The 14,530-nt window shown below is 35.2% G+C and overlaps 1 protein-coding gene across 1 annotated transcript; it reads right to left on the bottom strand.

The window, feature by feature from the left end:
- Positions 1–913: 913 nt before the first annotated feature.
- On the bottom strand, positions 914–6,704 carry LOC147489538 (DNA replication factor CDC6B-like). The gene is made up of 16 exons (XM_086571054.1): positions 6,382–6,704; positions 6,200–6,293; positions 5,905–6,125; positions 5,735–5,809; positions 5,542–5,651; positions 5,342–5,448; positions 5,193–5,252; positions 4,689–4,762; positions 3,871–3,921; positions 3,277–3,326; positions 2,696–2,831; positions 2,501–2,590; positions 2,043–2,105; positions 1,870–1,965; positions 1,596–1,685; positions 914–1,486 (listed from the first exon to the last, which is right to left on the bottom strand). Exons 1-16 carry the CDS (start codon positions 6,574–6,576, stop codon positions 1,454–1,456), a joined length of 1,545 nt encoding a protein of 514 aa, XP_086427180.1. The 5' UTR covers positions 6,577–6,704; the 3' UTR covers positions 914–1,453.
- Positions 6,705–14,530: the final 7,826 nt, after the last annotated feature.

The raw sequence follows: 14,530 nt of genomic DNA, 5'->3' as shown, positions 1-14,530 counted from the left end.
GATTGTTGATACATCACTAATTATATATAAAATATTATCATGTAGGAAAATAAAAAAATAAAAATAAAAATAAATTTTAGTGTTTAAATGATTGAAATTATTTAATAATCATAATAAATAATAAAGACCCGAATTAGAACCAAAACTGATAAAAACCCGTGGATTTTTATGGTTTTGAGTTGGATTCTATAATTCTCATACTAAAACCGTTGAAAACCGAAACTGATAAAACCGTAAATAATAAAACCCAAACCCAAACCGCTAAGACCCAACCCAAAACCGACCCGTTGGCACCCATAATTGCTTCACAGTAGTCTTCATTTGATCTCACTTGGCAGTTTTAGTTTTCGTTAGTGTGAAAGTGCATCTTATTTTCCTGCAAGCATTTCAGAGCTTTGATTTCTAACACACTAACACTAGCCTGTTTACTGATCAACTAGAGGCAATACCTGCAAATATGACTAAATTCGGACATTTGAAAGAACTCAAGTTGATCATCTTTTTTATCACCACAGTTAACTCTTATATCTGTTGCTCAATTCTCCTAGTCTACAAAAGTTTCACGTGGCAATTCATTCTTGGAGTCGCGTGAGAAAGAATTGTTCTATATTTGCTTAATAATACGATTGGGCTTGAGCTAATGATAATTGACAAAAAGGTTTTGGAGATGCAGGTTAAGCAGGTGGATCAGTAGATATATCTCGAGCGTTCAACAGTGGATGAAGTAGAGAAGAGACAGATTCGTGGTGTGCTCTTCAAGGAATTTCTCAAGATAGATATAATTGTTCCGCGAATCCTATTTATACAGATACTGGTGTCGACCATGTAAAAGCAACAGCTTCAGAAGAACCTGAAAACTTACTAACTACAACATATATACTTTCAGGTATAAAGGTATTGATACTTGAGGTCCTGTCGTAATTTCCACTCAAGTTCTTCAATAAAAAACAAATGAATAATGTACCTAAAGACCTGATTTAATAGGTCTTAAGCACACTTACAAATTTACAATTTATCCATGAAAGACCCTTGAGGTAGAGGCATGACTTTCATAATTCACTACATGGGAGCTTTAGGCATTTTGTATTACAGGAGTTGTGAAAACAGAAGTAAATCTAAACAATACAACAATACAACAATACAACTTTATTTCACTTTTCATTCTTTTTTTAGTAATTTGACAACACTATTGTTTATTAATGAATCTATATGTGAAAATATCGGTGTATTTCATCCTTCTAGAAATTCTTCAGTAGTTCCTTATTATTCCTTAAATACCTTGAGGTCCTTAGCTGAATGCTGCAATAGTTGGTCACTAAGCTCAGGTGAGCTATTTAACTGTCTTCCACAATAAGAGCTCATCTCGCTTAGTGAGTCCAAAAAAATTGTAGAAAGTAATGGCCTACATTGCAACAAATAGCCACCGTATCCAGCTCAAGAAGAAACTTCCTGGTTACTGGAGACAGTTCCGAAAAAATCTAATTGCCTGTAAAGCCAAAGGAATTTCCCAAAAATATATAAAAAAAAATGTTTCACTTCTATAAAGGGATTGATAATTGGAGCATAAGATGCCTTGGAAATACTTTGGTGCGTACCTGCAAAGCAAACATGATGTCTGATTCATCAACTTTTAGTGTTACTCTTTTTGATCTATCATCCCGAGATTGGCCCATTTTGAAAATTCCCTGCATACCAAACAGCCTGGGATTTGTTAGTTTTCTCTTGTAATATAGGGTAGCACCCAACTCGATAAGGCACGACATGACTATATAATTGAGTCATGCACACAAATTGAATCTGATTGCAGTACGAATATCGGTGTTTTTAGAAGATGAGAAAAATCATTAGGTTCAGTGGTGTTCCAAGCACCTGGTCACTGAGCACTCTACACATATTTGAAAATTCCAGGAAGCCGGCGGGAGGAATTTGTGCTGATTTGCTCAAGTCAATGTAAGATCTATTCAGCTGCATCAAAAATACGCAATGAGTATCTTAATGGCCACTTCAAACTCTAAAAATGAATCTAAGGAAAGAGAACACACCTCTCCAACAGTAGTATCCTTCTTAGTTCCACGGAAAAGCTTCACCATAGAACAAAGTACGATCTGCAGTGACAAGTGCATGAGTAACTCACAAACAAAACCTGAATGTTATAATGTGAAAGCACAGGAAGGGCTAATTAAAAAAATCCAGTGTACCAGTTACCAGTAACCATGAAACCATCAATGAGTATTTGACACCTAAAAACTGGGCAAAACTGAATTCCTTTTATAATATAGAAGTTTGTTTCTTTACAGGTTTAAGATGAGCAAGAACTTGGTTACAAGTTTTTCCAGGCTAATAAATTTTACAAGTGAACTTAAGTTGCAAGGATATAATTACGAGGGGCTATAAATGTGTAGAATTTAGGTTTTGCAATTACATTTTAGTTGACCTGATGAAAACAATAGATATAGTGTATGACACAGTTATAACTAGATGGAAACTAAGCAGAACCGACCTGTTGATGTTGAGGCAGTGACTGTATGGTATCCACTATAGTCGATTTAAACGTCCTTGACAAAGCTAAAGTCATATGGTCAACCCTTACCTGCAAATGAAGTCAAAACCTTCAGTCAGAAAAGGAGAAGGATGACTACTTTGGATAATTATGCACTGAACTTGGACTTAACAATGTTCTGTTAAAAGTGATTACAATGTTAGTTTCCTGCTTAAGCAAGCAGTCAGTTAAAGGAGCTTTAAATAGATCCGATGATGCATTCCCTGGTTGTGACAGATTCATTGTGCTGCTAGAATCTCTTAAATCTGCCTCTACCATCTCAATAGCACTCCTGCAATGAACAGAATGTAGTGGTGTAAATATGCATTCATTGAGGGGGGAAAAATGTAGACTTGAAAATTTCAAATAATTTATTGGTTTTAGTTCCCTACAGAAAAAACAAATAACGAAAAAAAAGACAATCACCACAGAAATATTTTTCTTCTAGGACAAGGAAACAGATGCTGATAGCTTGTTTCTTCAATGCAGATCTTGTAATAGACTGTGACTTGTTCCCATTGTGATTAATCAATAGTTCTTAACACTTTTTCTTATTTAATATTAAGGACTTAAAGATATTTGATATTTCAAACACAAAAAGACTAATATGTTTACAAGCTTTGCTTCATGAAAGCATGATTATGCACTAGATCAACAATTTGAGAATGAAAAACAAAATCATGAAAACTAGTGTATGCTGCAACAAGCAAACCCTCCACAACCATAATGATACTGACCTGCAAACGCAGAGGGCTTTCCTCATATCTCCAGATGCAGCTGCAACTTTCTGTAATATTTGTGACTTGTTATAATTTGCTTCAAGTGGAAAGTAGAACTTTAAATATATCATCAGTGAACAAGTTACATATATTGGATTAAAAAGAAAATGCAATGCCAAGAGAAAAAGAAAAGTTACAGGAAGAATAAGATAGCTTCTTCCATCTTCATAATAAAGTAATAAACCGTATAGACCATGATGTTAAGTAGTGGGAAATAAACTACCACAAGGAGAACCAGTCAAACATCCTTATTTGAACCATCTACGATGACAAAAACCATCAGACTACATCTGATGGTCTTTGTAACTATTTACAATGATTTGGGATAGACATTTCAGATTTGAGGATGGGAAGCTACCTCAGGATGACTTTCTAATTCCTAGACCTATAACAAGTAATATGTGAAGGTAAAATAAAGGAGTGCACTTTCTTGTTTGTGTTTTACAACTACTTTTAAAGACCATATCATCTACCTCTTTCATCAATGCCATAATGAATAAAGTTATATGAAAGTGATGAAGAAAATTAACTGTAAGAAGGTAAAAGACTCACTCTGGCACATAACTCCAATGCTTGGGGATGGAAGACATCAAAAGGAAGAGCCTATCAAGACAGCACAAACTTCAGTTATGATAAAGCTGATAAGTTTCTTTTTTCTTACTTTAAATCTTTATCATGTCTTGTTAGTTACTGCATATGGTAAGAGAACAACATATAGTTCTCTAATTCAAGGGAAAGGTTAGAGTTCTCTATCCAAGGAACTTGCAATGGATTTCTCTTAGAAGTTTTCATGTTTCTTATATGAAGGCTGTTCACAATGCACATCAAATTCATCACAGCCTCTTCTATTCTTAGTGCTGAAAGATTTAACTTTTTTAGAGCAATGGAGCTGAAAGCATCCCATAGAAGATATCTATTAACAACTTCAATAGGTTCAGGTGGAGTATCCTAGATCTTCATAAAGGATCACTACACTTCCTTGTATCTGTCATGTTAATGACTGGTGCTTAGAAGCAGATATAGTGTAGTTTTAGGAGCAAAGATAAGAGTAAAGAAATTATCCAAATAAAAACAGAAAAAAGTACTGCTTTACTTCACAAGCGATACTTTATAGTTAAAAGATGAAAGGCTGGGGTGATACTGTAGTATCATTACCCTTATTTAATCCTGAAATACCACGACTATATACTTGTATAACAGGATGTTGGATGGGGTTCAAGAACTACCATTAGCCTCAATAATTTATGCAATGACCCCATGTAACAAAGTTTTTCTATAATTGTAAACAGAGATATACTGCTCGAATTCACAAATGATACTCTAAACTCTACAGATATTACAAAAAAAAAAGTAAGGGTATTGATAACTACCGTAAGCCTTTGCTGGAGAATCCTGAGGATTTGATCTTTAGAGTAGGCTCGAAAAGTAACTACCACAGGTTTGCCTGGCATTAGAACAAATAAAAATTATTCTTAGAGAAGCTTTCTGAAAACAAAATATTGAGTACAAAAAAGACAGTGACAAATTGCACAGAAAACATTATACAACATGCATTGTCCCACTGAGTGAGAAAAATTTATATTTCCATCTTAATTGAGTCAACTAAGAGGGCATCGACTAAATATATGGCCTGAATTGTTTTAAGAAAAGATCTATAATAGTGTATTGTTCGGGAAACTACTATGATACTATCAAACTTAAGTTTTCGTTAGTGGCAATCAATGGAGAATTTTAGACAAAGAGCTCAAATACTTTGTAAGTTAAAATAGGGTGTTTGAATGCCAATTTTTGAGTATGTAGTCCATGATTAGTGCAAGGATAAGACCAGGTAATGAGTACAAATTTGATTGATGAAGGCAGAGTAGCAGGCTTACAATTCAATGCTTGAAGTTTAGGCAGAAAGCGATCAGCTAAGTCCAGTGCATTTGCTATCCCTGGAAATAAAAGAATAGTAAATAAGTAAACTAGATTTCCTCGAAAACTTTCAAGAACGAGTATATAAAAATTTAATTTTAGTTCATACCTATTAATATACATCTAGAGAATGGGTAACTTGTTAGCATGAAAAGATCATGAAGCACGGCCCAATCTTTTGTAATCAAATAATCCAACTCATCTGCAAATATTAGCCTGTCACAAGAAGCAAATTTCCGCATAATGGGACATAAGCAACAAGTTTAGAAAATCAGCAGAGGAAGTACAACAGTGAATTCTGTTTCTTACATCATCTTCCCATTAGATGCCTGTTTTTTCTGAGAGAATAACTTTTGAAGATGTTGAAGAGCCGATGAAGCGCCATTAACTCTCTTTCCTGGTTGGTATACTTCAAGTATCTGCACACAAGATCAAACCCACATTACCATACATGGTATTTGGATGTCCATATACAGGAACAAATAGTTATTAAGTTTAGTACCTTGTTAAATATCTCATTTGTCTTTCCAGTAGAAGTACAATTTACAGCCAATATATTGGGTTGTTCATGTCCTGCCTGTTCTTCCAATCAGCAAAACATTATAGGGCTAAAGACTAATGACTAAATGTAATAAATATCAATTGAATCAAACCAATTCTCATTATAATTACCTCTTTAACCCAGTCAAGCAAGTTCTGTTTCACTTTCTCCATCGACATTGTCTTTCCAGTACCCGGACACCCACATACATATAAACTACTTGCTCTCCCCTCTTGTATACAACCCTTACAAAACTCCAACACCCTTTTCTGCTCCTCCTCCCTACACACAATTGCAGACGGGGTCTTAGACACGTGCAACGCCTCCTTCACACTACTCATTTGCGCCGTATCTATAAAAAAAACATCCCAATCAATATAAATTGAAACCCAAATTGAAGATTCACATAAATTAAAAGAGACTTACCTTTGGGATTCCATTTAGGCTTTTGAGGAAAACAATCTATTAATCTTTTACGTGGCGATTTAACCAGTCTAATCTCTGACCCATTACAAACCCGCTGAAATTAGATAAATTAATTTTTATTAACGAAAGCGATCGGATAAAATTAAATTAGTATAAAATGAATAAATAAATAAATGACTCACATTGAATTTCCCATTTGGGCTATTGGGGCTACTATGAATACATTTACGAGGCGACTTCCATTTCTCAGGAGAAGAATCTAGTTTTGAAGGAGTAGTTATTGAAGATTCTGGTGTGGAACTAGATCTTAATCTTTTTTTTAATGGAGAGGAATGAATCTGGTTACATTTCTTTTCAGTTTCTATTAAACTCGGCATCTTTTTTTTTTAGGGATTTTGGAGAATTGTTGAGTTGTTTGTAATGGGCGGTTGGATGTTAGGGAAAACAAGAGGGAATATATTGGCGGATTTATTTTAGCGGGAAATGAAATGCAGATCTGTTATTTCCCGCCATTAAAAGGGAGGGAGATTTTTTTCAAAGAGGAGTAACCGCTAAGAGAATATATACCTTAGAGCATATCTCTAGATGGTAGTATCACCTCCCAAATTCTTCAAATTTGCTTCTAAAACTCGGAATTTATCGGAATTCTAACTCTAGATGGAAGCAAATTCAGTTGTATTATTTGTCCAGCTGCATTCTTGTTCGCAAATTTGGCATTTCGGATGCGGATGCGGTGCGACAGTGGTAATGTCGCCACAATTTTTTTTTTACACGCGCCAGTGGTATTGTCACCCGCCACTCCTAATGTCGCGTGCTTCAACGGAAAAAAAAATGGCAAAAAACAGTTGGAATTCTACATCCATATATTTACACTCATCTTCTTTTTCATTTTACATACACTCAACTCAAACATTCTTATAAAAAAATTCAACTATTTCACATCAATCCTCAACAAACAACACACACACATTACCAAAAAATGGATCATGAAGTGTATGAAATTTTTTCCCTTCAATCTTCATCTTCATTGTCGTCTTCTTCTTCATCTTTTCCAGCAGAAGACTCAGCAGATAGTCTTGATGAATAATTTGTTAACGTCATTCCCCTTATGAAGCACCATTTGGCTGTACTTGCACAAGCACAAGTACATCATCTGAAGGCACCACATGGTGGTTCAAAGAAAGGTCGAAAAGTGAAACATAGAAACTATGCTTTGATTTTGGAAATCTTGAAGGCCAACTACTTCGTCGATCGTCCTATTTTTCCGAAAAAGGATTTCAAATGGCATTTTTGTATTAAAAAAATCTTTATTCCTTCATATCTTCAACGATAGTCAGACTCATTTTAAGTACTTTCAGCCTTAATTTAACAATGCTGGTAAACCTGGTATAGATCCTCTTATCAAGGTGGCTACAGCTTTGTGTATTATTGGTTATGGTACGGTGGCTGATCAAATTGATGATCAATTATAAATTTTCGATCAAACTGGAAACTAGGTGTTGAGGCATTTTTGTGATGCAATTATCAAATTGTACGGTTCAGTCTATTTGCGAAGACCAAATATTGCAGATACAGAACGCTTGCTTACACATTCTGTCATGCATGGATGGTCGGTATGTTGGGAAACATTGATTGCATACATTGGGAATGACATAATTGTCCAACTGGATGGCAAGGTGCTTACAGTGGTCGTTCTGGAAAACCATCTATTATTCTCGAAGCTGTTGCAACCGAAGACCTGTGGATATAGCATTTTTTCTTTAGGATGCCAGGGTCACATAATGACATCAACATGTTGGACAACTCGCCGGTATTTGAGCACGTGATCAATGGTATTTCTCCACCTGCTTATTTTGATGTAAATCAGCATAACTATAATATGGGTTATTATTTAGTTGATGGTATCTATCCTGACTATGCGGCATTTATACAAACAATTTCAAAACCTAATGCTCTAAAGACGAAGTGGTTCGCAACGATGCAAGAAGCTGCAAGGAAAGATATTGAAAGAGCTTTTGGGGTTTTGCAATCTAAATTTAGGATTTTGGCAAAAGCTTGCAAATTATGACATGTGGAGACAATGGGTACTGTTATGAGAGCATGTATCATATTGCACAATATGATAATCGGAGCTAAGAATAAAAATTATGAAATGAGGAGGTACATTCCTGATCCAGAAGGGCAACCACAAATCCCACCTACTCGGGAACACTATATTGAGGGGACTCTACGAGTTCAATCAAAGACTATGCATGATAGACTTAAAAATGACCTTGTTGAGCATCTATGGAGCATTAAAGGTGACCAACGTTGATTGTTCTAATTTAATTTAATTTCGTAGATGCATGTTTATTCTTAATCATTAATAAACAATGTTAATCAATTTCTATTATATATATATATATATATATATATATATATATATATATATATATATATATATATATATATATATATATATATTTTAATTTAAACTAACACATGTTTATAAAAAAAAAAAATTATTCATATTAAAAAAAAAATTACGTTACATAGTCATAGAAAATAAAATGATTAACCACTCTTAACCTTTTCCATTACAGCACCCAACCACTCACATTTTCCACACACTAAACACTTCAATAGATCAAGACATTTTCCTTCAAGGTTCGCGAACTTTTTCAACTCTCTAACACCATCACAACCATTTGGGCATGGTATATATGCATAGGGGCAATACCTATACCAATTATCATCATCACCACAACACATGCATATATGTATATATATTGTAGGAAACTTATTCCAAAAATATACTTATTGTTAAGTAAACAAGAAAATCAAATTGATATAACAAATATATCGTGAACAAACCTTTAGTTCAACTAATGAACTTAATTTATATCTTAATGGATTTGTACAAATCTATTTTTCTAACAATCCCCCACATAAATGAAGATTTGGCTTCTTCTAGCATAAACATCGAATTTCTGTTCTTTTACAAATGAAAAGATACCGTATCAGGTCAAGTAGCATGGGAGGCCTTGAACTTGCCTTAGTGAAAGACGATCGGATTTAATTGGTCGATCAGTAGATTTCAATTAATGTCCTTGAACTGTCAGCCGTTTGTATAAACTGATAAACGTAAAATTGAATAGTCTTACCTACGAAATAAAGCGATGAAACTCTATACGAAAGTAAAACTACACACTATCTTATGTGCCTATGTTTATCAAAGAATTCTATTCTCAATCCTATGAGATATAGTGGAGTAGAGTGATTCTTTCCACTCCTAGTCCTTCCGCATGTTAATGTTCTCTAAGTATAAGTATTCAACTCTTAAAGTCTAATGAGAGATTTACGAAAAGGCAACTAGACTACGATGCAACTACCCACAAGATGCACTAGTCGACTATTAGAACAACTAAGGGAATGCTACGTTGATTCTATGATAAGGAGTTAGAGGGGGATTGATTCCACCTTGACTCGACTTAATCCTATCAACGACGAATCGTCGTAATCTGAATTGAACTGCTTTGTAGAACAATTGGTTCTTCCTAATCCCTAATTACACATGGCATTCCTACCAATTCATAACTAGCATGTGAACGATTAAACCCATTCTCATGGTGAACTAATCATTTTTAGAGTGGAAAGGAAATTACAACGACTCTACGATAGTCGGAATCAAGCTTTCATCAAGGCTTCTCAACCCCCTCTAATGGAAGTTTAGCCGAGAATCATCACGCAATCATTTCCGATTAAATTTAAACTAAACATAATATAAGGAATTGCAATTTACTAATCTAATTTAAACAATAATTAAAATCTAATTAATAACTAAGAATTGAATAACAAGTAATAAATGAAATTAGATCTAACACAAATGTAAATGACAAGAATCGAAATTGACAAACTAGCTATTTTATTTATCAAACTAATTAAGAACAATGATTCTAAGAATTTAATCTAAAACAAGAGTTGGATTTGAAATTAAACTTAATTAACAACAATTAAATAAAAACTAGATCTAGAAGCTATTTTAATGGCTACTTTTTACTCTAACCTATCTACCATTAACTATCTACCATTAACAAAGAGTTAAGCTTTAGTTTGTATACTTTCAGATCCAAAAATCGTGCATGGGCTTGGAGCCATGTTTTGGGCCAGAGAATAAAGCCCAAAACCCAATTCTTTCAGTCCAAAAAGGCCTCTTCAGCTGCAGTTGGCTTCAATAGACTTTTCGTCCACTTTTTCTCCTCTGATTGGATCAAGGCTTAGACCATTGGAAATCTCTTTCCGAGCGGTCGTTTTGACATAAGGTAGGCCCCATTCAGGTCCGAGTCCAAAGATATGGCCCCGGAAGTTCTGGCGACTTTGTGTCTTTGTTTTACGCACGTCGACTTTTCAGCTTTTGGCCGGGCTTTAGAAAGGCTTTGTCTTCTTGAATCTTGGCCTTTAATCACGGAACTCCTTAGTAACCGACCTTTGCTTCTTTATCTCGCTAAAGTGGCACATTTACGCACCTAATGGACTTTGAAACACGAAATGCATAAAACACGAATCGGTGTTAACTCTTAATTATTACTCACATAATTGGTCTAAAAGTATGACTGTTAAAGGGTTAAAACTACAGTTTTGGGCTCTTATCAAACCACCCCAAACAGCATTTTGCTTGTCCTCAAGCAAAGATGAGAAATTAGAATAAGTGACCAAAAATGGAGTTCTATCTACTCGTTTATTTGAGTGCGATTGCATTGACCATATGCAACAAGGCCTTAAACCACTAGGAATTCCCTAGTGGACGAGTTATAGCCTCATGAGAGTTTTCCAGTGAAGGTACTCACAAACTTCATCTATACTACAACGACTAAGAAAGAAAACTATTGTTTCCTTATTCATGCTCCAAATTATATATACATCTCACTAGCTATGAACAATAATAACCAAGTCAAAAACCTAAGCTAATATATGCATAATAATCAATCATCTACAATAAACATATATATAATGAGTAATACTATGAAATGCAATAGCGAGGTCCGTTTACGAAACTTCGGAATAAGCGTCCTTAAGTAGGTTCTCACAATAATAGTCAAGATCAACACTCGATTTTTCCACTCAAGTTTATTTACTCTAGTGCTTGTGATTGGGCACACTTTACCTTACAATCTCAATGACAACAAGGAAGCCGGAGTCGATCAAACACATCTACCACTTACTATCACACTAACCTATTCCTAATTGAGCTAGAGGTCTTTATTAGGTGTTACGGGGATTAGGAGATAGTTTAAGAAGGAAGGAAATGGATATTCAAAAAGGACAAGTCTGAGATAATAGAGTCTTCATATTATGTAACTAGAGAAAACCTTGTTATTTACTTTTGCTTCTACACTTTGTTTCCATCCTTAGCCATATATATTTTTTTTCTTTGGCTTTTGACTCCTTTTATTCTATTTTTTTTTTTTGAGTTTTTTTTTATTTTTATTTTTATTTTTCTTTTCTTTGGATGAAAACTTCTTTTCTTTATTTCCTGAAACAACTAACTAATTTTTGTTTACACAGGTTTTTCTCTTCTTATTTCTTCCTCATTCTATTCTCAGACTTATTCTAAATTGGTTAGGTTGATTTATTTTTTTATTTTGTTTTTGTTTTTGTAACAGGGTAAAGGGATTGTGGTTTATGAAAGGCTAAAGAAAGGCTCAGAGGGGCGACTAACGGAAAATAATTCATAGGTTTGAATTTTTGGCTATATCGATCCAAAGAGGGCCTAAATTCTCGCTTAGGATATGGCATAGTAATCAAGCAAGTGGACGTGTGATATCTCTATCCGGATTTTACTTCTCCCTTGTGTCATTTCTCAAATGTTTCGCTCATATAAGGCTTTAGGCTATATTCTCACAGGATTTGTAGAATAAGTACTCTAGCCTAGATTTCAGAAACTTACTGCTAACAATCATAGATACTCATGTAATATATTTATAGATAGATGCAAAGATTATTACCTACATATTAACCTAAGTTTCTAACAATTATTCTAATGCAAAAGCTACGTGAGACTTCTAGATCGTTAAGAGCATAGAGAAAGAAAACAATACCACTATTCCTAAGTGTATAGCATAACTTATTTATTTATATTTTTGAATTTTTTAAATTTTTTCTAGAAAACAACTGCATATTAAACATATCTATATCCTAACAGATGCCTTAATTACACGTGTTTCTATGCCCCCCCCCAAACAAAAAGCATGGTTTGTCCTCAAAGCATTTAAATAAAGATGATAGAAAAATACCATGGAAACGCGTGAAATTCTGGAACATCTGCAAAAGAAGGTTAGAACGTACTAATATAGGAAATAAAAAACTGACACAACTCTATACGAGTTCTACCCATTATGGGGTTAACAAGAATGAAATTGCTTGGGACATAAGCAGACACTAACTAGAATGAAAACTTACCTTATCTCCGCATTACTCATTATCTTCCTCATTCTCTTCTTCCATAAAGAAGTGAGGTTCCTTCGGCGATCTGCCATGCCATGACAATTTGCGGGCTTCTCGCCATTTATCATCTATTATTGCTAACCTATTAAGAGCCACTTGGTCCGACGGGGTGTAGGGTGCAACGATGAGGTTGTATCCTCCACCCCTGCCAATCATTACGCGGAAAGATCGAATAATACTATTGGTGGGTCGCATGCGATTAATGTCGGCCGTAATTCAATCCGTGAAGCGTGTACAAAACAGAGGAAAGAAACATAGCATAATCACGGAAATTAGAGCGGGCATAAGAAGGTACTTATGCCTCATGCTATGGGATCGAGCTAAACTAGACATCAAGGTTCGGGAAGGTCATGACACATATCGTCCCCGTGGCTAAAGCAAGGAAGACGCGCAAGTGGCATCATTCATAGAAGAAAAACGCCATTCCCCTAAAATATTTAGCATGATCCAAAACATAACAGTTCCTATATTCATGGACAGGCTACCAAAGGCGACGTTATATTCCCCTTGGTCCTCTATATAGAAAATACCTGCGCCATACGACTCATGCAAAAATTCGTAAGTGTAGACATACATATTATCTACCCAATAGCACCATGGGTCTTGTATTTCAGCGGGCATAGCAAGTCCAAGAACAAATGCTAGCAAGAACCTGGTAATTTCCATTGGTTCATTATCAATGTTGATGGAGAACATTTGTTAGTGTTCTCCATCTGGTCTTTCAAAGAAAATGCAGTTATTGTAACGCCCGTATTTTAAAAATATGTTTTTATCAATTTAATTAATTAATTTAATTATTTATTTTCAAAATTTGCTGGATTAAATTCGAGATACGTGGGCCTGATTTTTGGGCCCGAGTCTGTGTTGGGCTTGGGTTTCGAACCCAAGTATATAAACACATTGTTCTAGAGAATAGGGTTTTGAAGATAATAAAATAATAAAAATGGAGGCAAAGCTAAAAACTCGTTTGCTGGAACGTTGGAGCACGACGGCTTGGACTAGGAGGGATTCGTCGGGTTTTAATACAGGTGAGTAGCTATTTTTGCTATTTCACCGGATTTATAGTTTTCGGGTATACAAACAAAATTTTATTGTCTAAGGTTTCGTTCATTTTCTGTAGTTATTCTGCTATAATGACGAGTCTAATGTCTCGTTCATTTTCTGTAGTTATTATCTAGAATGTCCAAGTGTTAAATGGGCTAACGTTAGTATAGTGTAGGCTTCTTTATTTTGAACTGTAAAAGCTTCGAGGAGTGTCAATGGCGGCTCCTCTGTCTATATGCGTGACTGAGATACGGTGGTTGGGTTATTGAGGGAGTTTAATATCGATTTTTTTTATTGAACTATTGTAGCTCTGTTCACGCTCTGAGCAGGCGCTAATGGCGTCGCGAGGAAGCGCCCAGTTTTTATTTTGAACCATAGTATTAGATTTACTGTGTTGCGAGGTTGGATTATGATTGTGGGATTTTGATGCGTGAGGGGGATCGAGTGGCTGGTTTATTGGGCTGTTGGAGCTTGGAGAAAGCTTGAACCATTGTTAATGGTGGCGACCAGAAATCGCCTAGCTTTAATTAAATTTTGTTGTTTGGGTTTTGGTTGTCTATTGGAATGGGTTGTTGGTGTTGGGATTATGAGGATTGATTGAGGGGATGATGGGCTGTCGAATGAGGGTTGTAATGGGAGATTTGTCGGCTCTCGAAGCTCTGTTAATGGCGGTCGACAAGAAATCATCTAATGGCTGGCATTCAAACTTTGTTGTTGGGTTTGGTTGTGTTTTTGAATGGGTTGTGGGTGATGGGTAGCTAATGAGGGTGCGCGAGGGCTGTTGATAGGTTGTGGAAGCCATTA

The sequence above is a fragment of the Coptis chinensis genome, chromosome 7 (genome assembly GCF_015680905.1).
Source record: "Coptis chinensis isolate HL-2020 chromosome 7, ASM1568090v1, whole genome shotgun sequence".
Classification (NCBI taxonomy): domain Eukaryota; kingdom Viridiplantae; phylum Streptophyta; class Magnoliopsida; order Ranunculales; family Ranunculaceae; genus Coptis; species Coptis chinensis.
Note: the sequence above shows the minus strand (reverse complement) of the source record. Positions and strands in the feature narration are given on the sequence as shown.